Raw genomic sequence first — 26,761 nt, 5'->3', positions numbered from 1 at the left:
TGATGGAGGAGAGACGGATTGGCAAGCCTGTTGCTTTCCAAATGCAGGCTTTGTCATTAGTCTAGCCTTCTTTGACCCTCTTTCCAGGTCAGCTATTTTGCTGTTGAGGAACTGGGTCAAATGTAATTAAGGGTTAAATTTAAACAAACAGAATATAGTATGGCTGAATTTCATTCCAAAGATCATACAATATAAAGTATCAGACTTGGGTTTCTACACTATGCCAGTTTAATGAATGCTTGGCAAAGTAGAACTATCTTAGCCTGCATACACTGTACACTCCCTTTGGCAAATACGAACAAAGGTAACACTGGCATCTGTGTTTCTCCTGCTTTAGACTTGGCGACTGCAGAAGACAGCGTTTGGATCACTGCAGAAGCAACACAGGACCGTTTATAAAGGATATTTAATAGCTGACGCAGTTAACAGACAGTTGTGACTGTTGTGACTGCTGAAAGACATTGATCTGCGGTCTTCTGATTGACAGGCACACAACCCCTTCATCTCAGCTTTCCAAAGCCCGTGTTTCACCTGTAAGGATACTCCCCAAACTGTGGATGACAAACAGATGTGATCATTTCGCTGCATTTATCAAGTTGCAAAGGCACCCCAGGACAGCGAACTGCTTTTATACATAATGTGCTGACAATGTAGTAGCACATTTTTTTTTAAATGTAAAATGCCAGAAGAAAAGTGATGTTTTCCTCATAATGAGGTATGTATGTTGCAATGGAGTATAGTTAATATCACATACTGTCTGTCTCTGTAATGCTGTATTGGTGTTGTGTAATATTGATAATTGTATAAAGTCCATCTCTGTTTCCTCAGTGTCGTCAAACATCTGTTCTGTACACATCGGTGAAATCAACTACTCACTGTCTTCAATAGGGCTTTTTTAAGTCAGCATTTCCTAACAGAACTGTGTGCATTTTTGCTGCTGTACCATTATCATGTTGAGGAATAGAGTGATGTCAAACACGAGGGGCAAAAGCAGTTGAGTGAAGCATGAAATGCGTTTATTTCAGTTAGAGATCAGCATTAGAAAAGGCAGTATCTGAGGAATGATTGCTATGCGTGTTGTGAGATACAGAGCATATGGAAGCCAGTCAGTCATTTGTTGTACATTACAAGCGATATTCAAGGAGACCCCACAGTACAGTAGTAAACTCTGCTGTTTAAGTCAGAAATACACACAGTACAGTAGTAAACTCTGCTGTTTAAGTCAGAAATACATACTTCGGTCTAAACTGAAGACATGCTTTAGACACGAGCACGAGCGGATAGATTTCAAACAACCACGACGTCGCCTTTCATTTGTGCAGAGCGTCCAAGGGAACGAGAAGAAACGCTAGAAAAAACTCAAGACTAACAGCCTTACAAGATTGTCATGTCCTGTGTGTTTTGGAGACCGTCTGTCCTCCTCGTAGTGTTGCGTGTGTAAATTATTGCTTCATCATTTGTTTATTTTTTAAGAAACATGAGTCATGTGCCCAAACCCTTTACAGCAGGGGTGTCAAACTCATTCCATGGAGGGCTGAGTGTCTGCAGGTTTTTGGTTTTTCCTTTCAATTAAGACCTACAGTAGACAACTAGGTGAAGGGAGGTCCTTACTAATTCATCAAATACGAGGGTGGAGCAAAAACCCGCAGACACATGGCCCTCTGTGGAATGAGTTTGACACATGCTTTAGAGTATCTTAGAGTAGAAATATTTATTTAGAAAATAAATGTGTACATTCCTGTGTAGAAACATTACTCTCTATCATACACGTAGAACATTCTGTATGTGTCTATTGGAATATGAGCTGATGTACTGTATCTAGCAGAGGGAAGAATAGCTGACTATATTGTATATGAGCTTGAATGAAGTTGGTGTCAAGAAGACATCAACACGATTTTACTATTCAGTTTTTGTCCCATACACACATTTGGTCCGACAGTATGATTTGATATCGTAGAGTATCTCAAGATTTGCATTATTCACTTCTCATCATAATTAAGTTTGATTCATACATTTTTCTTTCTGTTTCAATATTTGGAATATGCATTGTTTCATGTGGAGAACATGAAACAACGCATTTCAATTTCAACCATGTGGCTTTAGAAATGAATGGTTGGGGAATGTGAAAAGGAAATATTTCTTTACCTTTCATTAGCAAACCTAAATCACACATGAAGAATAAAACAAACAGCTACTAACCAAACAGTAAGGACTGAAGGAACAAATCAACAAACTCATATTGTATTCAGTCTGAAAGCCAGAGGTAAAAAACTTATTACAGTATTATCAAATATTATAATTAGAAATTAATGTGAATTTATGTGCAGTTACTAAAAAATATCCTTAGAGAAGAACCTGATGCTCAAGTATAACTGCCTCACATGAGAAAACAGAGAGGTGCAACCTAGCCCATTTCTACCCCAACCTAGCCCATTTCTACCCCAACCTAGCCCATTTCTACCCCAACCTAGCCCATTTCTACCCCAACCTAGCCCATTTCTACCCCTCTCTTGTGCAAGTATTATCCTATAATAACTACATGAAAATAAAGTAAACAGCAAGTATCTGTTTGAGTGAAATGCTCGACAAAATGTTGACTTCAGTTTAAATCACAAAGACATAATATTAAACATCAACAATACTCAAACTTATTTGGAGGCAGCTTTGAAACACTTCCTACTTTCAGCAAATTACCCCGTTAAAGTAATTTTTATAAGGCCTCGTAGTTAAAGTAGCAGGAATATTAAAAAAGGAAAACATCCACAATTGCTCGAGAAACAAAACTAGATGTAATAATTAGTCACTGTCTGATTCCTCGCATAGGTTCACTGCAAATTCCCCCGCACCCACCAAGAAACAATACATCAAGACAATTGAAAGCAGCCAAGACCAATATCATGAACAAAAGAAAAAAGACAATTGACAAAAAGTGGTTAACTTTTTGAATACCCACTGTGTTTAGGTACAGTAGCTTAGTGCATTCTTCCCTTTGCTGTAGTGAGAGAAAGGCCCGCGATTTAAGACAGGGGGGTTTAGCTCCAGGGTGAAGTTTCCCAGAGTACAGATCTAGGATCAGCTTCCCCTCCCCCAATCCTAACCTTAACCATTAGGTGGGGAAAATGCTAAACTGACCCACGATCAGCGACTAGGGGCAAATTCACCCTACACCCTTTACTTGAGGAGGGTCTGCAGCATGGCTGTGGCGTAGGTGGGGCGGGCCTGTCGTTTCTCGATGGCTCTACGGAGGTACTGGATGCCCCCGCAGCGCTCCCAGATCTCCTCAAACTGCCGGGGCAGGATCTCAGCCCCCCTCTTCCTCGTCAAGCCTGTCTCCTCTAGGCTCAGCTCACACATCTCCATGTCGTCTTTCCCTAGAGACACAGACCGCAAAACAATAGAGCGTCGTGCCTGTGAGGCAGTAAGACTATAAAGCGTACAGATAAATGAGCGTGCACACACGAGAGAGAGAGAGAGAGAGAGAGAGAGAGAGAGAGAAGATCCCCTATACTATGAGTTCTGTGTCACTGACTGACCTGCCACCAGCAGGATGGGCTGCTTGTCCGGGTGCAGCTCCATCTGCCTGGCGATCCAGGGCCCATCAAAGTGGGCGTACCACCAGCCCTTCTTTTTGTTCTGGGGGTCCTTGTACTGGTCCCCGGGCCGGATGAAGGGGATGCGGAAGTAGCGCTGCTGCCTGTTCATGGCCACCTCATGTTGCCTGGCTGGGATGGGCGGGGCTGAGTTCGCCTGGGCTGTTGGGGGAGGGGCTAGTTAGACTAATGACGCATGTTGATTGGAATGGGAACAGGAACCAATAGGAATGGGAAGGAACAAATGCCTAAACAATAGGGATGGGGTAGAAACAGGAACCAATATGAATGGTAACAGAAACCAATAGACTGGGAAGTAACAGGAACCAATAGGGATGCAGGGAGTGTAATGTTGCTCGAGCTGGGGAGGAGGGGTCAGCACTAGCAGTAGATCACAAAGCTACTGATCAAAGGGGGAGTAAATCAGAGCTACACGCAGCATGTCAGGTGTTTGTTAAAGAGTTTGAACGCTCGTATCAAAACATAAAGAGCATAGATTTGCATATTCTCTACAAAGTGGAGCATAAATAAATGAGGGATAGTGAATGAAGGGGGTGGATGGGTGGGAGGCTCTATGGATAAAAGGACCAGAGGAAGACAGTGGTAGAGTAGCCTCAGCCCTGTTGACAGGTGTGGTACAGCAATGGTTTTCAACCCCAGTCCTCCGGTACCCCTCAACAGCACACATTTTTGTTGTACCTCAGACAAAAAACCCACCTATTTCCATTCATTGAGGACTTGATAATTAGTTGACAAGTTGAATCAGGTGTGCTTGTCCGAGGCTACAACAAAAATCTGTGCTGTTGGTGGTACTGGAGGACTGGAGTATGGATACAGTATAGTATAGATACAGTACGGATACAGTATAGTATAGACACAGTACAGTATGGATACAGTACAGTATGGATCCTTTCCTTTAAAGCAACATATCCCAGATCCTCTGTCACCAAATGAAATGGATCTTTCACTCCAACTTAGTAAAAGTAGAAGTAGAAAAGTTTGTGACTAACTGTGAAGACGCTGACACGTCGGCACCCCAGCCCCATGGAGGCATTATATTAACTAGAGACAAGGAACAGCAATGGCCACCCACCTATTCCCAACACCGTTCAGAGTCCCTTCCTCGTTTTTGTCCAGAGAGAACGCTGAAACCGAGAGTGACCGATATAATTTCTTTGTGGCATTTGTTCCAGTGACATACTGTATATATAATCTATAGGGCCCTCAAACTCCAATCTGGACCTTGAAGCCAGTTCCACTGCTTCTTCTCATTCTTCCCCTCTAATCAGGGACTGATTTAGACCTGGGACACCAGGTGGGTGCAATTCATTATCAGGTAGAACAGAAAATCATCAGGCTCCGGACCTCGTAGGGCAGGGGTTGAGGGCAGGGGTTGCCAAACTCGGTCCTTGGGTTTTTTGCACTAGCACTACACAGCTGATGAAAATAATGAACTCATCTTCAAGCTTTAATAATGTGAATTAGCTGTGTAATGTTAGGGCAAAATCCAAAACGTGCACCACTTGCGGTGCCGAGGTCTTAGTTTGGGAAACGCTGGGGTCTCTTAAAATAATTATGAAGTTGAAATAAACTATAAAGATTGTGCAAAAGTCATGTAAGGAAAACATATAGAGAATGAATAACAGAGAGTACCCCTGCTCTGGGGTGTCCAATCAAATTGCATATTTTGGACCAATGGGTAAATAATCTGTTACTTATATAGATACTCCTCTAAGAAAGCCAATGGTTCAAACTTCATGTCAAAAGTTATTGGAGTTTTTACCCTTGCAGGATGGTCAACATTAGGGTGACTAAATCAATGGAGGCCAGAGAAAATAAGTGGTAATAAAAAATTGTAAAAAATAAAAATCAGGAAAATAGCATTGCGTCAGCTAGGCTGGATGCTGCGAGAGAATTAACTGACACGCTCAACGTTGAACTCGTCATATTCCTTCTCAAATCAGGAGAACATAAAACAATACAAAGGTAAGATAGATTTTGAGACATGACATGTAGTATTTTCATATTTTAGTGTATGCTTTTCATATTAATGCAAAATTCCTGTTCTTTTTAGAAGATTTCAAAAGTAGTGCACTATCTAACATGCTGACTTGACCGGGCGCAACGTGCGCATGTTGATTTTGTCCACCCACACCAGACGCGATCAGGACACGCAGGTTGAAATATCAAAACGAACTCTGAACTATATTAATTTGGGGACAGGCCGAAAAGCATTAAACATTTATGACCATTTTGCTAGCTAGCTTGCTGTTGCTAGCCAATTCATCCTGGGATATAAACATTGGGTTGTTATTTTACCTGAAACGCACAAGGTCCTCTACTCCGACAATTAATCCACAGACAAAAGGGTAAACAGGCCTTTCGAGTGGCACAGTGGTCTAAGGCACTGCATTGCAGTGCTAGCTGTGTCACTAGAGATCCTGGTTCGAGTCCAGGCTCTGTCGCAGCCGGCAGTGACCGGGAGACCCATGGGGCGGCGCACAATTGGCCCAGCTTCGTCCGGGTTAGGGGAGGTTCTTGTCCCATTGCGCACTAGCGACTCCTGTGTCGGGCCAAGCGCAATGCACGCTGACATGATCGCCAGGTGAACAGTGTTTCCTCCGACACATTGATGTGGCCGGCTTCCGGGTTAAGCGGGCGTTGTGTCAAGAAGCAGTGCGGCTTGGCTGGGTTTCGGAGGATGCACCGCTCTCGACCTTCGCTTCTACCGAGTCCGTACGGGAGTTGCAGCAATGGGACAAGACTGTAACTACCAATTGGATATCACGAAATTGGGGAGAAAAATGGGTAAAGAATAACATTTTTAAAAAGGAGTAAACAGAGTTTGTTTCTAGTAATCTCTCCTCCTTCAGGCTTCTTCTTTGGATTTTATATGGCGGTTGGCAAAAAACTTTAAGGTGCATTACCACTACCGACTGGACTGGAGTGTGGACCTTAGTTCATCTTTCAATCACCCACGTGGGTATATGCTCCTAAAAATCAATGAGGAAATAGCACGTGGGTATATTCTCCTAAAAACCAATGAGGAGATGGGAGAGGGGAACTTGCAGCGCTTCAAGTGCCACAAATAGAACCAAGTTCTATTTTAGCGCCTGGCTACAGAGACGCTCGCTGACGCGCGTGAGCAGTGTGGGTGCAATGATTGAACAACATGCATGTGTACATTTATTTTGCAACACGAGCGGTGTGGTCAGCATGTGAGGAGTAAGGTGTCATTTGGGATGCGCCCACACATCCATCCCAAACACAATTTAGCCTGATTGGGAGCTAAAAGTGCTCAGGCATTGTCAGCGTAGCCACATCACATTTGCATCAGCATCCATAACAGCAGCTATTTAGGCACTTTGAAATCTCTTTGTGCACATCCTCATTCTCGATCAGCTTACGTTAGACGTTTGACTACACTGTGTCTCGTACAATAGCCTACACCTTAATAATCTTCGGAGAATGTCAGGTGCACTTAGTTGACACCCCCTTAATAATCTTCAAAGAATGCCAGGTGCACTTAGTTGACAAGCTCTTAATAACCTTCTTCTGTCCCAGGAATAAAATAACATGCAATCTAAAGACGATTCATTTTTTTGAAAGAAACCAGTTGCTCTAAGATCCCTTACGCCATCACCAAGGTTGCATACCAAATGGCACCCTATTTCCTATATAGTGCATTACTGTTGACCAGAGCCTTATGGGTCCTTGATCAGAGCCTTATGGGTCCTGGTAAAAAGTAGTGCACTACAAGGAAATAGCGTGCATCCCAAAACAGAAAGTAAAACCCTTCCACACAGGGTAGTGAGTACCACCCCCCTCCGTTTCCCCCTGGTTAATAGATGGGTTAGGGGCTGAGGTTAGTGATGCTGCTACATCGTGGAGAACCACTTACGTGCTTGTCTCACACGAGGTGCGAGATCTGAAAGTAAACATGCCAGGTTACACTTACAAACATCACATGCAATATGACACAGGTATGAAACAAACAACATGCAAGACTAGATCATGGAATGACAAATGGATTTGAGCCCATCACATCATCATAGATGTTAGGGGATGTTAGAGGAAGAAGAAACCATTATATATAATGACAGAGTCATTACCACATCTTTACATGTGTTTACGGTAGCCAGGACCGGCCTAAATGGATGACACCATAGGCATGGAAGAACGGGGAGGGTCATGCCACTGTATATGGTCATTCACAAGCAAAATCATTAGATTGTAGGCTATATTATGCTAGGATCCTGAAAATATGAGCTCTCCTCAGCCTCTGGCTTGTTATTGTGTCAGAGAGCAGGTAGAGGTATAGCTGGTACTGTGCATGCCCACTAAGTGAGATGTGGGGGCTGGGCATAGCTACAGACCCTATAATTATACATGATGATTCTGTATGTAATTCTATGGGGGCTGGGTATGTGGTCCAATCAGTAGTCTAACAGACTAAAATAAATTGTGTCTGCACTCTGTCACACGGGGGAAAAATAGCTCTTTGTCGTCATGGTGACTGCTCATGGAAATGAAGCAGAAGCAGGAGCAAGACAGCACAGGTTTCTATGGAGAACAATGAGAAGAGGTCAGGCTGGAGGAAGAGAGCAGCCACCACTAGGATGTGTCCCAAATGATTCACTAGTATCAGTACTATATTAGAATACTCAATAGGGGGCTAAAACTCTGACCGAGACAGTCTCTTTGGGTCTGTCTCCTCTAGGGTATTGGGAGCAGAATAACAATGGATGTTTTCCGAATCACACCTATCAAAGCATTGAAAAATACACCTACAGTGATGTTGTACTGTATAACACTGTCTGAAATATCCCCTGTGGGTTGGGGTCCCTTACCATAGTCGGTGACTGATTTGGGGGCCCTCTGCTCTGTGATGCCGGGGTTGTTGCCACGCTTCTTGTTCTTTGACTTCCAGGCGTGGTAGACCTTCAGCCGGCGGTGGAACTCCTCTCGGCAGGCAGCCAGCAACTCAATGTCTGCAGGTGGAGAGACAGAGAAAAAAAAGAGAGAGAATGGGAGAGAGAGGAGAGAAAAAGAAAAGGAAAGGAAGAGAGAGAAGAAAGGGAGGGAGAAATATGAGAGCATAGCATAGGTACTGAAGTATAACAGCCAACTAGAACCACCATGGTCAGAGCTACACACAGACAGACGGACGGAGGGACTGCCAACAGACGGACGGACGGCCAACTGACGGACGGACGGAGGGACGGCCAACTGACTGACGGACGGCCAACTGACGGACGGACGGCCAATTGACGGACGGACGGACGGCCTGCCAACAGACGGACGGACGGCCTGCCAACAGACGGACGGACGGCCTGCCAACAGACGGACGGACGGACTGCCAACAGACGGACGGACGGACGGACTGCCAACAGACGGAGGGACTGCCAACTGACGGACGGAGGGACGGCCAACTGACGGACGGACGGCCAACTGACGGACGGACGGAGGGACGGCCAACTGACGGACGGACGGAGGGACGGCCAACTGACGGACGGACGGCCTGCCAACAGACGGACGGACGGAGGGACTGCCAACTGACGGACGGACGGAGGGACGGCCAACTGACGGACGGACGGAGGGACGGCCAACAGACGGACGGACGGCCTGCCAACAGACAGACGGACGGACTGCCAACAGACAGACGGACGGACGGACGGCCTGCCAACAGACAGACGGACGGACGGACGGCCTGCCAACAGACAGACGGACGGCCTGCCAACAGACAGACGGACGGACGGACGGCCTGCCAACAGACAGACGGACGGACGGACGGCCTGCCAACAGACAGACGGACGGACGGACGGCCTGCCAACAGACAGACGGACGGACGGACGGCCTGCCAACAGACAGACGGACGGACGGACGGCCTGCCAACAGACAGACGGACGGACGGACGGCCTGCCAACAGACAGACGGACGGACGGCCTGCCAACAGACAGACGGACGGACGGCCTGCCAACAGACAGACGGACGGACGGACGGCCTGCCAACAGACAGACGGACGGACGGACGGCCTGCCAACAGACAGACGGACGGCCTACCAACAGACAGACGGACGGACGGACGGACGGCCTGCCAACAGACAGACGGACGGACGGCCTGCCAACGGACAGACGGACGGACGGACGGCCTGCCAACGGACAGACGGACGGACGGACGGCCTGCCAACAGACAGACCGACAGACGGACGGCCTGCCGACAGACGGACGGCCTGCCAACAGACAGACCAACAGACGGACGGACTGCCGACAGACGGACGGCCTGCCAACAGACAGACCACAGACAGACGGACTGCCGACAGACGGACGGACAGACTGCCGACAGACGGACTGCCGACAGACGGACGGACGGACTGCCGACGGACGGACGGACTGCCGACGGACGGACGGACTGCCGACGGACGGACGGACTGCCGACGGACGGACTGCCGACGGACGGACGGACGTCGGACAGACGGAGGGACTGCCGACGGACGGACGGACGGACTGCCGACAGACAGACGGACGGACGGACTGCCGACAGACAGACGGACGGACGGACTGCCGACAGACAGACGGACGGACGGACTGCCGACAGACGGACGGACTGCCGACAGACGGACGGACTGCCGACAGACGGACGGACTGCCGACAGACGGACGGACGGACGGACTGCCGACAGACGGACGGACGGACGGACTGCCGACAGACGGACGGACGGACGGACGGGACTGCCGACAGACGGACGGACGGACTGCCGACAGACGGACGGACGGACGGACTGCCGACAGACGGACGGACGGACTGCCGACAGACGGACGGACGGACGGACTGCCGACAGACGGACGGACGGACGGACTGCCGACAGACGGACGGACGGACGGACTGCCGACAGACGGACGGACGGACGGACTGCCGACAGACGGACGGACGGACGGACTGCCGACAGACAGACGGACGGACGGACTGCCGACAGACAGACGGACGGACGGACTGCCGACAGACAGACGGACGGACGGACTGCCGACAGACAGACGGACGGACGGACTACCGACAGACAGACGGACGGACGGACTACCGACAGACAGACGGATGGAGGACTACCGACAGACAGACGGATGGAGGACTACCGACAGACAGACGGATGGAGGACTGCCGACAGACAGACGGATGGATGGAGGACTGCCAACAGACAGATGGATGGAGGACTGCCAACAGACAGATGGATGGATGGATGGAGGACTGCCAACAGACAGATGGATGGATGGATGGAGGACTGCCAACAGACAGATGGATGGATGTATGGAGGACTGCCAACAGACAGATGGATGGATGTATGGAGGACTGCCAACAGACAGATGGATGGATGTATGGAGGACTGCCAACAGACAGATGGATGGATGTATGGAGGACTGCCAACAGACAGATGGATGGATGTATGGAGGACTGCCAACAGACAGATGGATGGATGTATGGAGGACTGCCAACAGACAGATGGATGGATGTATGGAGGACGGCCAACAGACAGATGGATGGATGTATGGAGGACTGCCAACAGACAGATGGATGGATGTATGGAGGACTGCCAACAGACAGATGGATGGATGTATGGAGGACTGCCAACAGACAGATGGATGGATGTATGGAGGACTGCCAACAGACGGACGGATGGATGGATGGAGGACTGCCAACAGACGGATGGATGGATGGAGGACTGCCAACAGACGGATGGATGGATGGAGGACTGCCAACAGACGGATGGATGGATGGAGGACTGCCAACAGACAGATGGATGTATGGAGGACTGCCAACAGACAGATGGATGTATGGAGGACTGCCAACAGACAGATGGATGTATGGAGGACTGCCAACAGACAGATGGATGTATGGAGGACTGCCAACAGACAGATGGATGGATGGAGGACTGCCAACAGACAGATGGATGGATGGAGGACTGCCAACAGACAGATGGATGGATGGAGGACTGCCAACAGACAGATGGATGGATGGAGGACTGCCAACAGACAGATGGATGGATGGAGGACTGCCAACAGACAGATGGATGGAGGACTACCAACAGACAGATGGATGGATGGAGGACTACCAACAGACAGATGGATGGATGGAGGACTACCAACAGACAGATGGATGGATGGAGGACTACCAACAGACAGATGGATGGATGGAGGACTGCCAACAGACAGATGGATGGATGGAGGACTACCAACAGACAGATGGATGGATGGAGGACTGCCAACAGACAGATGGATGGATGGAGGACTACCAACAGACAGAAGTCTGAGACATACTACTCGAAGATTTTCATTACTTTAATAACAATTTAAAAGTCATAAAAGAAAAAAGACAAGACATCATTATGAGTTTCATTGTCAATCTGTCTTCATGAAATTCTAAAACAATTGCTGCTAGGATTAAAATGCATTTATGTTGTCAATCAGCATACCGGCTGAAGTCCCAGAGTGAAATATGGTGTGAAATTAGATGGTTAATACCTGCTAAGTGCCTTGCTAAAGTTGAGTGCACAAATATGGCTTCCTACCCTCCAGATAAATGAGTAATTTCACTGTCAAAATGTCTTCCTGCAATGTGCATACTACTGAACATCAGCATGCCTGATCGTTTGGAAGGAAAACAGAGATGTTTTACTTTCAATACAGATGGGTCTGCAGCCCGAGATACCTATTGTTGGGCATATCTGACACATACGACACGGAACTGGGGAGCTGCCAATGAGTCTACGTCCCAAATGAAACCCTATTCCCTACATAGTGCACTACATTTGAACACTGGTACCATACTGTTCTACCAAATGATAGAATAATTTGATCAACATGTAAAACGAAGTGATGAAGTAATAAGGTGGGTATTAATAAATAAACATAGAAGTAAAAGCTGTAAAATCATAGCTCACTTTTAACCCTAAGCAAAACAGGCTCAGAGAACTTTGACAGTTCAATATTACATGAGGTTCGTTAAGAGAAATATCACCGTAAAATGTCAGAGTCAAGTTTCTTAATGATCTTTCAACCACGTTTGGCATGGCTGACTTTCTTACCACAGGATGTGTTGATGGCGTCCCTCAGCTCGGCGTATTTCCACTTGCTGAGCTCGTACTTCTTGGTGCCAGCAGCAGCAGCTTTGGTAGCCTGAACCTGTGGGCCTCTGGCAACACAGACACATCCAGCACAGTGGGGTTACATCCAGCACAGTGGGGTTACATCCAGCACAGTGGGGTTACAACCAGCACAGTGGGGTTACAACCAGCACAGTGGGGTTACATCCAGCACAGTGGGGTTACATCCAGCACAGTGGGGTTACATCCAGCACAGTGGGGTTACAACCAGCACAGTGGGGTTACATCCAGCACAGTGGGGTTACAACCAGCACAGTGGGGTTACAACCAGCACAGTGGGGTTACATCCAGCACAGTGGGGTTACATCCAGCACAGTGGGGTTACATCCAGCACAGTGGGGTTACAACCAGCACAGTGGGGTTACATCCAGCACAGTGGGGTTACATCCAGCACAGTGGGGTTACAACCAGCACAGTGGGGTTATATCCAGCACAGTGGGGTTACAACCAGCACAGTGGGGTTACAACCAGCACAGTGGGGTTACATCCAGCACAGTGGGGTTACATCCAGCACAGTGGGGTTACATCCAGCACAGTGGGGTTACAACCAAAACAAGAGCAGAATACAGGTGCGGCTCCGGGGTTAAGTTTTCCCTGGGTACAGATCCAGGTGGTCACTAGCTGGCACAGCCACAAAGCCATCAAATCTGATTTTAAACCTAACCACAATGCACATCCTAATGCCTAACACTAACTTTAAATTAGGATTAAAAAAGTACATGCTTTTTAGACAATATAGACAATTTTGACTTTGCAGCTTGCCTATCTAGCAGAAACCGCTCAGTTCTGCCTCCATGGCAAGATCCATGACAAACATCAAACTGCAACTATTTGTGGGAAAAACGCAAAACTGACTTAAGATCACTGTCTAGGGAAATGTCACCCTACTCCACAGTAGACACGATCCACAAGGAAAGAGATTTCAAAGGTCATAATTTGGCAGCAGGCTGATAAGGGGGATAATGTGGAGTTGGTCAGATGCACTGTAGAAGAGAAATTCAACAACCCCACAGCAGTAACACAGCCTATTCAAAACCCAACTCCTATATGGAGCTGGAACGGTGCATAGGAGCAGGTTTCTGTAACGTGAGGCAGCTTGTTGGTCATGGAACTGCTCCAGTACTGCATTATTTTGACCGGTCATTGTAAGGGAGGGTTTCCCGGACAAAGATGAAAGACTTAACCTGTCTCCAGGAAACTGGTCCTATGTGTACTTCTCCCCTCCAGCTGTTTGTTGCTTGTCTGTTCTGCCGTCACCTCCACCACAGTGCTGCTGACTGCTGATTAAGTCCTGGCTGGGATTTGCCACTTTTAGAACACTGACTCTCTGGATCTGAGGCTGGAGTTAGGGGGCGGGCCCTGGGCCACCTACGCCTTAATCCTATTGACTGACTGAGCAATTGAGCCTCTCCACCCAGGGGAGCTGGCCTCGCACACTTGGAGCAGTTGGTGGTTATTCCAGGGACCCCAGAAGCACGCTGTTCCATTAACCTTGGGCTAGAGGGCCTGTCACCTTCTGCTACCACTTCCTGTGGCCGGTGGCCATGTGTCACTATGAGGAGTAGAGGCAGGCGGCTTGAGCCAATTAGTACACAGACAAAGTGACAGTAGTGCCTGCTGGGTGTGGCCTCCGGGTCAAACGTCAGTCATTCAGTCATTCTGATGGAGCGAGGCTGGCCCCATGGCATCAGCTAATGGGGATCCAATAAAGAACAGCTGCTCTACTACAGTGTGATACCAGTGAGCCAGGAATCAGGACAAGGATACCTTATATAATGTGTGACTAACTATAATAGTTAGAACCCACATATGACAAGGTCCCGTTGTAGACAATCTCGACATTATTTACTTACCGGTATTAGAAATAAAAGCTAGCTAAAAGTAAGTTATTGTCTGAGATCTAACAACTTAAAAAGACAGTCTGATTTGAAAACCAATCATTCATTTGCATGGTGGGGAGCCCCACCCCATTGTGTAGGAATTCTCAACAATGATTAATGGTTAATTGTGTGGAATTATGCAGAATTACCCCTAATTAAGACGATTAGTATTTATTCACACATATACTTCTGTTGATCATGTCGTTTCCATCCATTGAGTTTAAAGTGATTGTGAAGATTTTCTGAGATGTCATTCATGGAACTTAAAGTAAGGATCTCTACCCACCTAGACAGAAGCTCAGACATTTCCTTGGCCATTTCCTCCCTAAAAGGACATGATGAGCCCAGCACAATAACAGTTAGAACCACGGAGACACTTTCAAACCCATCCAACTGTCACACGTGTACAATGATTGCAGTTCTAAGACGGCACACAGAGGAAGACCACGTGTAGAGAGAGAGAAGTATGTGTGCATGTGTAGACAACAGGATAACACACTCTTCTCCCTAACAAGAACGCTGATGCTTCACAGGTGGCGTGACATACAGAGGCTGATCTGTCAGCGTGTGTGTGTGTGTAATGTGTGTGTGATCTTTTCAGCATGAGGCTGTAAAAACAGCCCAGAGCTCAGAATGTGAACCTCCTTCCTGCTGTTCTGAGGAGGAAGATGTTGCATAATTACAAGAGCTTCTCTTCCTGATTGGGACACTCTCAGGTGACGCACATTGAGCCAACGTCCACATTGTAATATCTACACTCCTTCTAGATCATCTGGAATTGTCCTTCATAGTGATTCCTTATTACCTGACGAGAGAGCACATTTCCCAGAAATTGATCAAGGGCTTAAAAAAAAAACAGCGAAATGGACCGAAACAGAGAAAGTAACCATTCGGCAAATCCATTAGGACCCTCCAAAACAGCACTTCAGAGAGTGTCATACAGGTGAGTGCACAGCAGAATGTATCTGATTCACAATGTGACACATCCATTAAACACAAGTTAGTGAGTTGGTTCGGTTTAGGGGCTGTGGAGAGCTGAGGTCTAGTTACCAGATGCTAGTTTCGGTGCTACTGCGTACAGTAGAATAGATTAGTAATATCAAGATAATGGCCAGTGCAGCCAGTTTAGCAGTTGCTTTTCCACAATGCATTCTTTTCAGCCTCAATATAAAAAAAAATACAAACAAAAGCATGCATCAAAATTGATATAAAGTGTGATATTCTATGTGTACCACTACGGAATAAAAAAAGTGCCAGAGTGCTGAAGGTGTGTTTAAACATAGTGAAGGAGGTGTTTAAATGTAACCTACATGGACATGCTCTTGAGCTTTTGAGATCCACCAGGTCCACTGCAACAAGAAAATGGTGAGGATTACAATGGAACTCTGACACTGTACACAGAAAGCCAATCAGGAACTGGAAGAAAAGGTCATTCCCTTTCCTCTCTTACTTTGATTGGTTAAAGGATAGATCATTCATCTCTGACATTAATTAGAAAATAAAGGGAAATGATTGACATTCAAAGTGATTCAGTCATGTCTGAGAATCTAATTCTGAGGTAAAATTCCTTGTACATGTAAATAAAGGCGATTCTGATTCGGAAGTTGAATTATGAGATTGTTTAAATATCATAATTAGCCTATCATCGATCAATGGCTGTGCTTGCTTGATAGAGTTAAGGTTGGTTGGTTGACTTAAAAGATTGCTACAGTATGCAGTGTAGTTATGGTTCAGTGGTCAAGGGGTGGTCAGGTTTGGTTGGACTGGGGGGATTAAAGGGTTGAATCTTGGTGTCTTACGTAGCTCTCTCTGGGGAGGATGGACCACCTGAGGTGCCGTTACTGGGAGAAGAGAAGAAGAGAAGAGATTGGTTACGCGGGCCTACTGACGCTCAGAGATGAAAAATATATTTCCGTCTCTCCAAAGTCCACATCAAGCCCCATCTCTGCTTCACATCAGAGGGGTAGAGACAGTGTATGGAGGTATGTTAGTGAGGTGTTACCTGCGCAGGCCTGCGTCGTTCAGGGTGTCCTCTGGGATGAGTTCAGCCTCGCTCTGGGCGATCCTCATGGCCAGCTCCCTGTCGCGCCTCTCCTGCTCCAGGATGTTCTGACGTGCCGCCGCCTCCTCCCGCTCAGCCTCCAGCTGAACATCCATCTCTGCCTGCAGAGAGACGGCATGTTTGAATACGCATGCACACACAAATCCGCAAATCACAGACAATCACAATACTACTGTGAGTGGTTCTTTACTCCCCATAATAACGGATGCAGGGCAGCTGGGGGTTTGGACGGACCCAGTAATATGATTGGATTGTCCTGCCTGCACCATGTCCACTCATAAGTCATTCATAAGTCATTCTCTGCCCAGCCCCAGCCAGACTCATGAAGGGTACCAGAAACAGGGAAAAGCTGTCAGATCAAAAGCCTTGAGATATAACATAGGCCTAACATTTTCCAGTGCTCTCAAAATAGCAGCCCATCCCTGCAGGTTCGGTGTGTCTCCAGGTTCAGAAAATTGGGTGATACTCTGTTTGGCACCTTCTTCAGTCGCTTTGGCAGCTTCCTCACACTCTCTTTGGGTCACCCACAGTAACACAAAGGACAAGAATAGGATAAATATAAGCACCTGTGAGTCTCTCTGTGTTTCCCTCTCTCTAAGCCCAACATTCTCTCTCTGTCGGTCTTTGTCGGTCTCGCAATTTCAATTCAATTCAAGGGGCTTCATTGGCATGGTTTACATTGCCAAAGCAAGTGAAATGGATAAACAAAAGTGAAATCAACAGTAAAGTGAACAGTAAATATTACACTCATACAAGTTCCAAAAGAATAAAGACATTTAAAATGACATATGTCTATATACAGTGTTGTAATGATTTGCAAATAGTTAAAGTACAAAAGGGAAAATAAATCAACATAAATATGGGTTGTATTTACAATGGTGTTTGTGCTTCACTGGTTGCCCTTTTCTTGTGGCAGCAGGTCACAAATCTTGCTGCTGTGATGGCACACTGTGGTATTTCACCCAGTAGATATGGGAGTTCATCAAAATTCGATTTGTTTTTCCAATTCTTTGTGGGTCTGTGTAATCTGAGGGAAATATGTATCTCTAATATAGTCATACATTGGGCAGGAGGTTAGGAAGTGCAGCTCAGTTTCCACCTCATTTTGTGGGCAGTGTGCACATAGTCTGTCTTCTCTTGAGAGCCAGGTCTGCCTACGGCGGCCTTTCCCAATAGCAAGGCTATGCTCACTGAGTCTGTACATAGTCAAAGCTTTCCTTAATTTTGTCAGTCACAGTGATCAGGTATTCTGCCAACGTGTACTCTCTGTTAAGGGCCGAATATCATTCTAGTTTTCTGTTTTTTTGTAAATTCCAATGTGTCAAGTAATTATCTTTTTGTTTTCTAATGATTTGGTTGGGTCTAATTGTGTTGCTGTCCTGGGGCTCTGTGGGGTGTGTTTGTGTTTGTGAACAGAGCCCCAGGACCAGCTTGCTTAGGGGACTCTTCTCCAGGTTCATCTCTCTGTAGGTGATGGCTTGTTATGGAAGGTTTGGGAACCGCTTCCTTTTCGGTGGTTGTAGAATTTAACGTCTCTTTTCTGGATCTCTGTCTCTCTCTGTGTGTGTGTGTGTGTGTGTGTGTGTCTCTCTGTCCATCTGTGTATGTGTGTGTCTCTCTCTCTGTGTCTCTCTCAATTCAATCAAATAGCCTTTATTGCCATGGTAAGTTACTTACATTGTCAAAATACACATATAACAACAACGGTGTGACCAACAGCAATAAGACATCAATAATAATAGTAGTAGTGGAAATGGTATCACCATCAACAACAACAATATTAATGAGAATAACAATACATTAAAGCAATAGTCAGTCTCAACATGACTGAGAAGACACATGACACGGTATGAAAGCCAAAACAAAACAAAATATTATTGACATTACAGTGCACTTTTCACTGGCCGTCTCTCGGGTTGTGGCAGGGGGACACACATATTTTGGCTTTTCACCAAATAAATCAAATATTTCTTCATCTTTTATAGTTTCAAATTCTTTGTACTGAAGGATAATTTAGGGAAAGAAATATTCTCTTAGGTCTGAGTATTTGTCACAGTGTAATAGGAAATGCAGCTCTGTCTCTACCTCTCCCCTGGAGCAGAGTGAGCACAGCCTGTCCTCTCTGGGCAGCCAGGTTTGTCTGTGACGACCAGTCTCTATAGCCAGACTGTGCTCACAGTCTGTACCTAGAAAACTGAGGAAAACACTGACTATCAGTCACAGTGGTCAGATAGTCTGCCACCATGTACTGTCTGTTCAGAGCCAGATAGCATTGACGTTGACTTTTTGGTGGTGTCTTTCCAATACGTGAAGTTTTTCTTATTGTTTTGTGATGATTTGGTTGGGCCAGATTTTCTGAGTGCTGTCCTGAGGCTCTATGGGGTTGGTTTGGGTTAGTGAACTGAGCCTTAGAACCAGTTGACTGAGGGGACTCTCCTCTTGTTTCATGTCTTGACATTGTAGGGCTGTGTTATGAAATGTTTTGTTTTTAGATGGTTGTAAAATTTGATGGCCGTTTTTCCTATTCGAATAAGGAGGGGGTAATTGCCCCAATTTTTTCTTTGCACTTGCAATACAGTCTCGCAAAACTTTGCATGCAGTATTTCGATTGGATGTTTGTCCCATTTGGTAAATTCATTATTTCATACTTCGCTGCCATATAGAGCAATAGGTTCTATAAATGAAATGAACATTTTGAGCCAGATTCTAAGTTCCTTTTAATGTCATAGAATGCTCTTCATGCTTTGTCACTCAGCTCATTCACAGCCATGTGTTGCTGATATTTAGTCCTAGATACTTGTCGTTTTTGAAGTGTTCTATTAAAACTGTGTCCAAATAGAATTCATATTTGTGATCCTGATTTCCAGACCTCGTTTGGAATATCATTATATTTGTATTCTTTAGGTTAACTATCAGAGCACAGATCTGTTAGAACCAGTGCTGCTGCTGTAACCGCTCCTTAGTGGGAGACAGCAGCACCAGGTCACCTGCGTACAGCAGTCTCGCTCTGTGTGTGTGTGTGTGTGTGTGTGTGCCTCTCATACAGATGTGGAGAAGGAGACTGTGTGAGACAGGGCCTGATTAGACACCTTACACATGCACTAATGAGCCTTTCTTCTGCCTGTGGGTCCCTCAGCGAGCGTTCGCCGTAGTCTGCTGGAGCTGGCCACCATCCAGGGGCGAGAATTGAGAAAGCAGTCTACTAACACCTCAGAGTTAGGGAACAAGCAGCCTACTAACACCTCAGAGTTAGGGAACAAGCAGTCTACTAACACCTCAGAGTTAGGGAACAAGCAGTCTACTAACACCTCAGAGTTAGGGAACAAGAGTAAGAAAGGTTATTAATGTCTAACACCTCAGAGTTAGGGAACAAGCAGTCTACTAACACCTCAGAGTTAGGGAACAAGCAGCCTACTAACACCTCAGAGTTAGGGAACAAGCAGTCTACTAACACCTCAGAGTTAGGGAACAAGCAGTCTACTAACACCTCAGAGTTCGGGAACAAGCAGTCTACTAACACCTCAGAGTTAGGGAACAAGCAGCCTACTAACACCTCAGAGTTAGGGAACAAGCAGCCTACTAACACCTCAGAGTTAGGGAACAAGAGTAAGAAAGGTTATTAATGTCTAACACCTCAGAGTTGGGGAACAAGCAGCCTACTAACACCTCAGAGTTAGGGAACAAGCAGCCTGCTAACACCTCAGAGTTAGGGAACAAGCAGCCTACTAACACCTCAGAGTTAGGGAACAAGCAGCCTACTAACACCTCAGAGTTAGGGAACAAGCAGGCTGCTAACACCTCAGAGTTAGGGAACAAGCAGCCTGCTAACACCTCAGAGTTAGGGAGCAGGGGCAGTGTTGAAAAGATGATCTGACTTTTTTTAAATTGAGTTCAGAGAACAACCTACGAAACTCATTTTGGAAGAAAAGTTCCCTTGAAGGCATTTGTGGATAAGAAAAACTAATATGAACATTGGAGAAAAAACATCACTCTGAAGTTAGAGGAAGTTTGATGTCGTTTTTTCCTCCCAAAACTCAAACATCTGCAGTGCGTATCATGAATATTTACACCAACGCGTGCACAGAAGCCCAATATGATGGTGAATCTAAAGAGTAAAAAGGCTGTTTGAAAAGCACCAAGCCTGCCCCGGGCTCAGGGTGGGCACAAGGCAAGACACTTTGATCTTAGGGAGCAGCTTCCAGCATTAAAAGCCTGTAGCTGATCTGGGGTCAGATCTCTGGGGGTTATCGGAGCTTTCCCTGTCCAATTGGACAACATGGGAAGCCAGACAAACAGTATATTACCCTCAGATGTCTTATCTCCACAGAACTGGAGTGACTGGGAGTATGGTCGGTCGGCCAGTGAGAGTGAGAGAGATGGAGTGAGACAGAGACAGACAGAGAGAGAGAAAGATGTCAGAGAGAGAAAGAAAGAGATGGCGAGAGAGAGAGAGAAAGAAAGAGATGGCGAGAGAGAGAGAAAAAGAAAGAGATGGCGAGAGAGAGAAAGAGATGGAGAGGCCGGTGGTGGGGAAAGAACCACACAGATGTTTGACTGAGCTCTCCTGCCAGAGAACATTGAGAAGTAGAGCAGGGGAAGTGGAACATTGTACTAAAGCCAGATTGTTAACTCCTTACGCCCTGCGGCAGACAGTGACCAGGAGAAACCAACAGTGGAAGAAGAAAACTGTCACTAACCTGAAGCTTCCTCTCCTCTTCCTTTCTCTGCTTCCGCTCCTCTTCTTCGTGTTTCCGCTTCAGCTCCATCTCCGCTTTCCTGAGGAAGAGTAAGAAAGGTTATTAATGTCTGGTGTCACTGCGATATAAAGATCCTAACCAATACTGTATAAAGTTTGGACTTCCTAACCAATACTATATAAAGTTTGGACTTCCTAACCAATACTATATAAAGTTTGGACTTCCTAACCAATACTATATAAAGTTTGGACTTCCTAACCAATACTATATAAAGTTTGGACTTCCTAACCAATACTATATAAAGTTTGGACTTCCTAATCAATACTGTACCATAAGTAATGGAAAGAGCTTACAGCCGCTCCTCAGTATTAGTCAAGGCCAATCAATACTTTATCCATCCTACTACAGACTTGAGGGAAAACCAGTTTTACCAACAGCCCCAATAAATAACTTTATCCATCCAGTTAGGATGCTGCTACAGATCTGCAGTAAACAGTCGCATCAATTCATTGGCCCAAATAAATCATCCCTACAGTAACATGCTAGAGGGCTCTCTGAGCTTCACAGTGTTATATGGGTTTTGACTGACAGCCGTTCTATACTTGAGCACAGCTCGTGACAACAAGTTGCCCCCATCACTCCTGGTAATTGGGCAATTTTCTTGTCTGAGTGAGGGAAATTCTGTAAATTAAGATGACTTGATGTAATTCGAAAGATGTGACGTTGAGGATTATAAAAAATATTGCTTTGACGTCGTACAAGCAAGGCAGACAGCTGTGAGTCCAAATGCGCACTTCACATTTCTAAATCATAAAAGCCATGTCATATAGTGTCAACATTTATGACGTACAGTTACCAGTTGACATGTCATCATATCCTGGTTTGTTCTGAACAAAATGAGCCTGTTTATTTATTGTGAAGAAAATTTGCCTGACCTGAATCCACTTATGAGTCCTTTCTATGCCACCAACATGATGATCTGTTTCTCTGAATTGCCATGTGAAAGCCTAACACTTTATAACTTAGCTAGTCATATTGGCAAAATAACAAGCTTTCAAATGATGCCCACTGGACCCAGATTGATTTATAATAGACCGTTTTTGGATTGCATAAACGACAGTAACTGTGTGATGATTGGGATGCAGGGTTGTGTTCCAAACAAAACAACTACAAGTGTGCTTGCTCTAGTTCCTCAACGGCACAGCTAGGAGAGCTCAATAAGTACCTGATCGCTGAAGACTGAGTCATAGGAGTGTATTGAAATAGCTTAGGAACTGTGTACACTTTGGATAGGTGTGTGGTCACACCAGTCAGTCCTCTCACTTAAACTGCTGTAATTCTTTTTCGTCTTATGTTGAAACTGCCCCGCAATTTCCAGGAACAGTCTTATCATGTTACTGAATGCATCCAGGGTATTTTCAGATTTCTTTATCAACAAATGCGGAGAAAAGCACAGTAAATGTAAACTGCACATAAAACCAGAATGTTTGGATTCAGTCTTGTGTCAGGTGAACTGTTGTGTTCTAACCTTTGGTCTAATCAGTTCCCCATGATCTCTACACTGTTCCCTTTCAATTGCTACCATGGCAATGCATATGCTTTTCATATTTATTTAGTCAAGAAAATTAAATGGATCCCTATTCATATAGGTCAATTCCCACGGGTGTAAATTATTAAATTAGGAGCTAGTGACTTGTGATGGATAATGGACCATCGGTTGGTCTTACAGGCTTTACATACACCAATAAAAAGAGGGGCAGGACACTAGGCATGACTAATGTGTCGGAGCACCTCGGCTCCCTCTCTTCATCCCTCGCATCTCCCCAACTCACAGACGCCTGTCCTCTTTGTCCTGCTTGCAGCGCTGCTCCTCCTCCTCCCTCCTCTTCTTCTCTCTCGCCATCTCCTCCTGGATCTTCTTCAGTCGCTCCTTCTCCTCCTCCTCCTTCTTCTTGTTCTGCATGGCCGTCAGCAGCTCCTCTGACCTGGTCACCAGGGCCTGGTACTCATGGTCCATGTCAATGCGGGTCATTGCTGTGGTCTGAGGGAAGAGGAGAGTAGAATCCCTTAAAATAGGCTGCAGCCAAAATGCCGGGCTGGCTTCATTAATTCAATAAACACTAAGCAAAGACGAACAGTTAATTTATTTCATTTTTATTTTGTATTTCATTCTTTGTGTGTCAAGCCCCTAAATCAAACACAAAGAAATGCATGTTGTATATAATTAGGCACGCCTCTCCATTCTTTTGTATGAAATTGCACAAACTCCAAATATACGTTGGGCTAGCACCTCACTCTGGAGCCAGCATCCTTGCTGGTCAAAGTGGCTATTAAAGGGTCTAATTAGCCCCTCCACACTCAATCATTTAGGACAATTGCGCATATGGAAGTGGCTTGTGTGAATGTACTGTAAATAGAGAGCCAAGGGGCGAGGGGAAGGGAGTGGTTTGGGATTCAGAAAGTGTCTACTTGCAGCAAACAGAAATACAAACAAACATCTTCCTGGAACATAAAGACACACGCCACCTCACCTTACTGGTCTTGATGGTCCAGGAAGTTCCTATTTCTGGTTGCTGCCGTCTCCTAACCTGAGCACTCACACATTTCTCCCAATCAGAACCCTACATTTGTGACTGCTGGCATCTACAGAGCTTCCCCACAGACAGTGGCATAGGATCGAATTAGAGGCAAATGTGTTACAGCAACACACTCTTCTGCTGATGAATATCATATGCATCTGGGGTCAAATTAAAGGCCCGCTACTCTCCGCTGTCTAAAGGCCCGCTACTCTCCGCTGTCTAAAGGCCCGCTACTCTCCGCTGTCTAAAGGCCCGCTACTCTCCGCTGTCTAAAGGCCCGCTACTCTCCGCTGTCTAAAGGCCCGCTACTCTCCGCTGTCTAAAGGCCCGCTACTCTCCGCTGTCTAAAGGCCCGCTACTCTCCGCTGTCTAAAGGCCCGCTACTCTCCGCTGTCTAAAGGCCCGCTACTCTCCGCTCTCTAAAGGCCCGCTACTCTCCGCTGTCTAAAGGCCCGCTACTCTCCCCTGTCTAAAGGCCCGCTACTCTCCGCTGTCTAAAGGCCCGCTACTCTCCGCTGTCTAAAGGCCCGCTACTCTCCGCTCTCTAAAGGCCCGCTACTCTCCGCTCTCTAAAGGCCCGCTACTCTCCGCTCTCTAAAGGCCCGCTACTCTCCGCTGTCTAAAGGCCCGCTACTCTCCGCTGTCTAAAGGCCCGCTACTCTCCGCTGTCTAAAGGCCCGCTACTCTCCGCTGTCTAAAGGCCCGCTACTCTCCGCTGTCTAAAGGCCCGCTACTCTCCGCTGTCTAAAGGCCCGCTACTCTCCGCTGTCTAAAGGCCCGCTACTCTCCGCTGTCTAAAGGCCCGCTACTCTCCGCTCTCTAAAGGCCCGCTACTCTCCGCTGTCTAAAGGCCCGCTACTCTCCGCTGTCTAAAGGCCCGCTACTCTCCGCTGTCTAAAGGCCCGCTACTCTCCGCTCTCTAAAGGCCCGCTACTCTCCGCTGTCTAAAGGCCCGCTACTACTTAAATAACTCAAGGGAGTCAAAGCTACCCTCATTTAAAAGGCTTTGTACCCCAGAGGTTCCCCAAAATCCATAGTTTGACTAAACCAGATGTAATTACACACCATCTGGCTGGCTGAAGCCTCCTATTAGGTAAAGATTCCCTCCATCAACCATCACTAAATATTTCACCCTGGGATAAATTCAACATTGTTTTCTGAATGTCAATACGCCAGTGTGGGTGTAGAATCCGCTCAATGTAAAAGACATAAGATGTGTCTCAAACAGCACCCTATTCCCCATATAATGCACTACTTTTAACCAGGGCCCATCAAAAGAAGTGCACTATAATAGGGCGCCACTTGGAACACATCTCATGTCTGACATTGAGCGGATTCTACACACACACTGGCGTATTGACATTCAGAAAACAATGTTGAATTTGGAGAACTAATGAATGATTAAATATGGAGGGGAGAAGAGAACACGACATGTCATCGCCCATGTCATACACTTTGATTCTATACACATGCTGGCGTATTGACATTCAGAAAACAATGTTGAATGTGGAGAAATAATGAAATAAAGTGTTTCACCAAACTATCTTGACGAAATATACTTTTTGTACTCATAGAAGTCAGGCAAGAGTAAAAAAGAAGGGATTATATAGAAGTTTGACTTAGGAGCAGAGAACAAGGAGAGGTTGCAGAATGGAAGGCTGGCAGTATTCTCACACCTTGATTTTGAGCATGGTTGTGTTGATGGCAGCGTCCAGCCCCTGAATCTGCATGCTCATCTCCTGCTTCCCCTCCTTCAGGCCGGCAATCACCTCATTGAACTTATCCATCCTGTTCTTCAGGTTACGCACCTTCACCAACCCATCGATCCTGTACCCCAACACACACACACTTAGTCACTTGGGTTTAAACTTGAAACATTACAGAGACACATGGTACCCCCTTCCCATTGCCCACAAGGCTCTGTTGTTTATCACTACAGATCTCCTGGAGCTTTACAGAGGTAATAAGACAGAGTCATGCGGTATACCAGCCGGTACCAATGAGACTGTCTCCGTGGCGATGCAGCCATGATGTGCTAAGCAGCCTGGCACCGCTGAGCTGTGAAAGTGCTGAATAACGAGAAGGAAGGGAGGGAGAGGAGGGATAAGACGACACCTACCGCGGCTTGTGCTTCCTCCTGCACAGCCACATGCGCACCGTCTTCTGCATCTTGATGCAGGCACTGGCACGGTACAGCATCTTATTCCTCACTGTGGGAGAGAGAGAGAGAGACCGAGAGACAATGAGACTGACAGCCCAGACACACACAGACTTGCAGGGACTGGCACAGTAACTCCACAGCCGTGGTGGTAATTCACACAGAGAGAGCAGACGGTATGGAAATGTTGCCTCAGTGAGTGTCTGTGACCCAAATGGCACCCTATTTCCTATACAGTGCACTACTTCAAAAGTACATAGTGAAAGGAGTGCACTATGTCGGGAATAGGATACCATTAGGGACACAGCCCCTCTAAGATTGGAGGTGTATACTGGGCAGGTAATAGATCATATCTGGAGGGTAACAGGCTGAGGTGAACTGTCTGCCAACAGGGCACGCAGCACGCTAGAGTAATGGAGGAAAAAGCTATATCTTGGTCCAGGATGAAGAGGTTCACAATGACTGTTTTCAGAGTTTAATGAGGCAGACTGAATATATCAGAGGATATCTCCACACAAAACAGATGGCCACAGCCAGTTAGTTAGCGTTTTATGATCAGAATTGGAATCGGAGCAATTAGTGCCATCACTTTAAACTATTTGTCTTCTAGAACATGACAGGGCTCGTGTTCACAAAGAATCT

General features: G+C 46.3%; 2 protein-coding genes across 7 annotated transcripts in view; one reads left to right on the top strand and one right to left on the bottom strand.

The window, feature by feature from the left end:
* Window positions 1-821, top strand: part of LOC106571273 (uncharacterized) — a 33,522-nt gene extending 32,701 nt beyond the window's left edge. The window contains exon 17 of the mRNA XM_082961480.1: window positions 338-821. The gene's annotated coding sequence lies outside the window, so the exon portion shown is untranslated. The remainder of the gene's footprint in view (window positions 1-337) is intronic.
* Window positions 822-994: 173 nt separating this feature from the next.
* Window positions 995-26,761, bottom strand: part of LOC106571274 (unconventional myosin-VI) — a 126,072-nt gene continuing 100,305 nt past the window's right edge. For 5 of the 6 annotated variants that reach the window (XM_045695626.2, XM_082961709.1, XM_082961710.1 and 2 more), the window contains 12 exons: window positions 26,081-26,171; window positions 25,638-25,788; window positions 23,215-23,423; window positions 21,383-21,461; window positions 16,626-16,786; window positions 16,423-16,464; window positions 15,934-15,972; window positions 14,910-14,948; window positions 12,666-12,772; window positions 8,441-8,581; window positions 3,534-3,752; window positions 995-3,371 (listed from right to left, as the gene is read on the bottom strand). In XM_045695626.2, the coding sequence (XP_045551582.1) occupies window positions 3,172-3,371; window positions 3,534-3,752; window positions 8,441-8,581; window positions 12,666-12,772; window positions 14,910-14,948; window positions 15,934-15,972; window positions 16,423-16,464; window positions 16,626-16,786; window positions 21,383-21,461; window positions 23,215-23,423; window positions 25,638-25,788; window positions 26,081-26,171 (1,478 nt within the window). In that variant the 3' untranslated portion in view covers window positions 995-3,171. The remainder of the gene's footprint in view (window positions 3,372-3,533; window positions 3,753-8,440; window positions 8,582-12,665; window positions 12,773-14,909; window positions 14,949-15,933; window positions 15,973-16,422; window positions 16,465-16,625; window positions 16,787-21,382; window positions 21,462-23,214; window positions 23,424-25,637; window positions 25,789-26,080; window positions 26,172-26,761) is intronic. The other variant, XM_082961708.1, reaches the window with a different exon arrangement.

This window comes from Salmo salar, chromosome 15 (genome assembly GCF_965601325.2).
Source record: "Salmo salar chromosome 15, fSalSal1, whole genome shotgun sequence".
In the NCBI taxonomy this organism is placed as follows: domain Eukaryota; kingdom Metazoa; phylum Chordata; class Actinopteri; order Salmoniformes; family Salmonidae; genus Salmo; species Salmo salar.
This window is presented reverse-complemented; position numbering and strand designations above follow the sequence as displayed.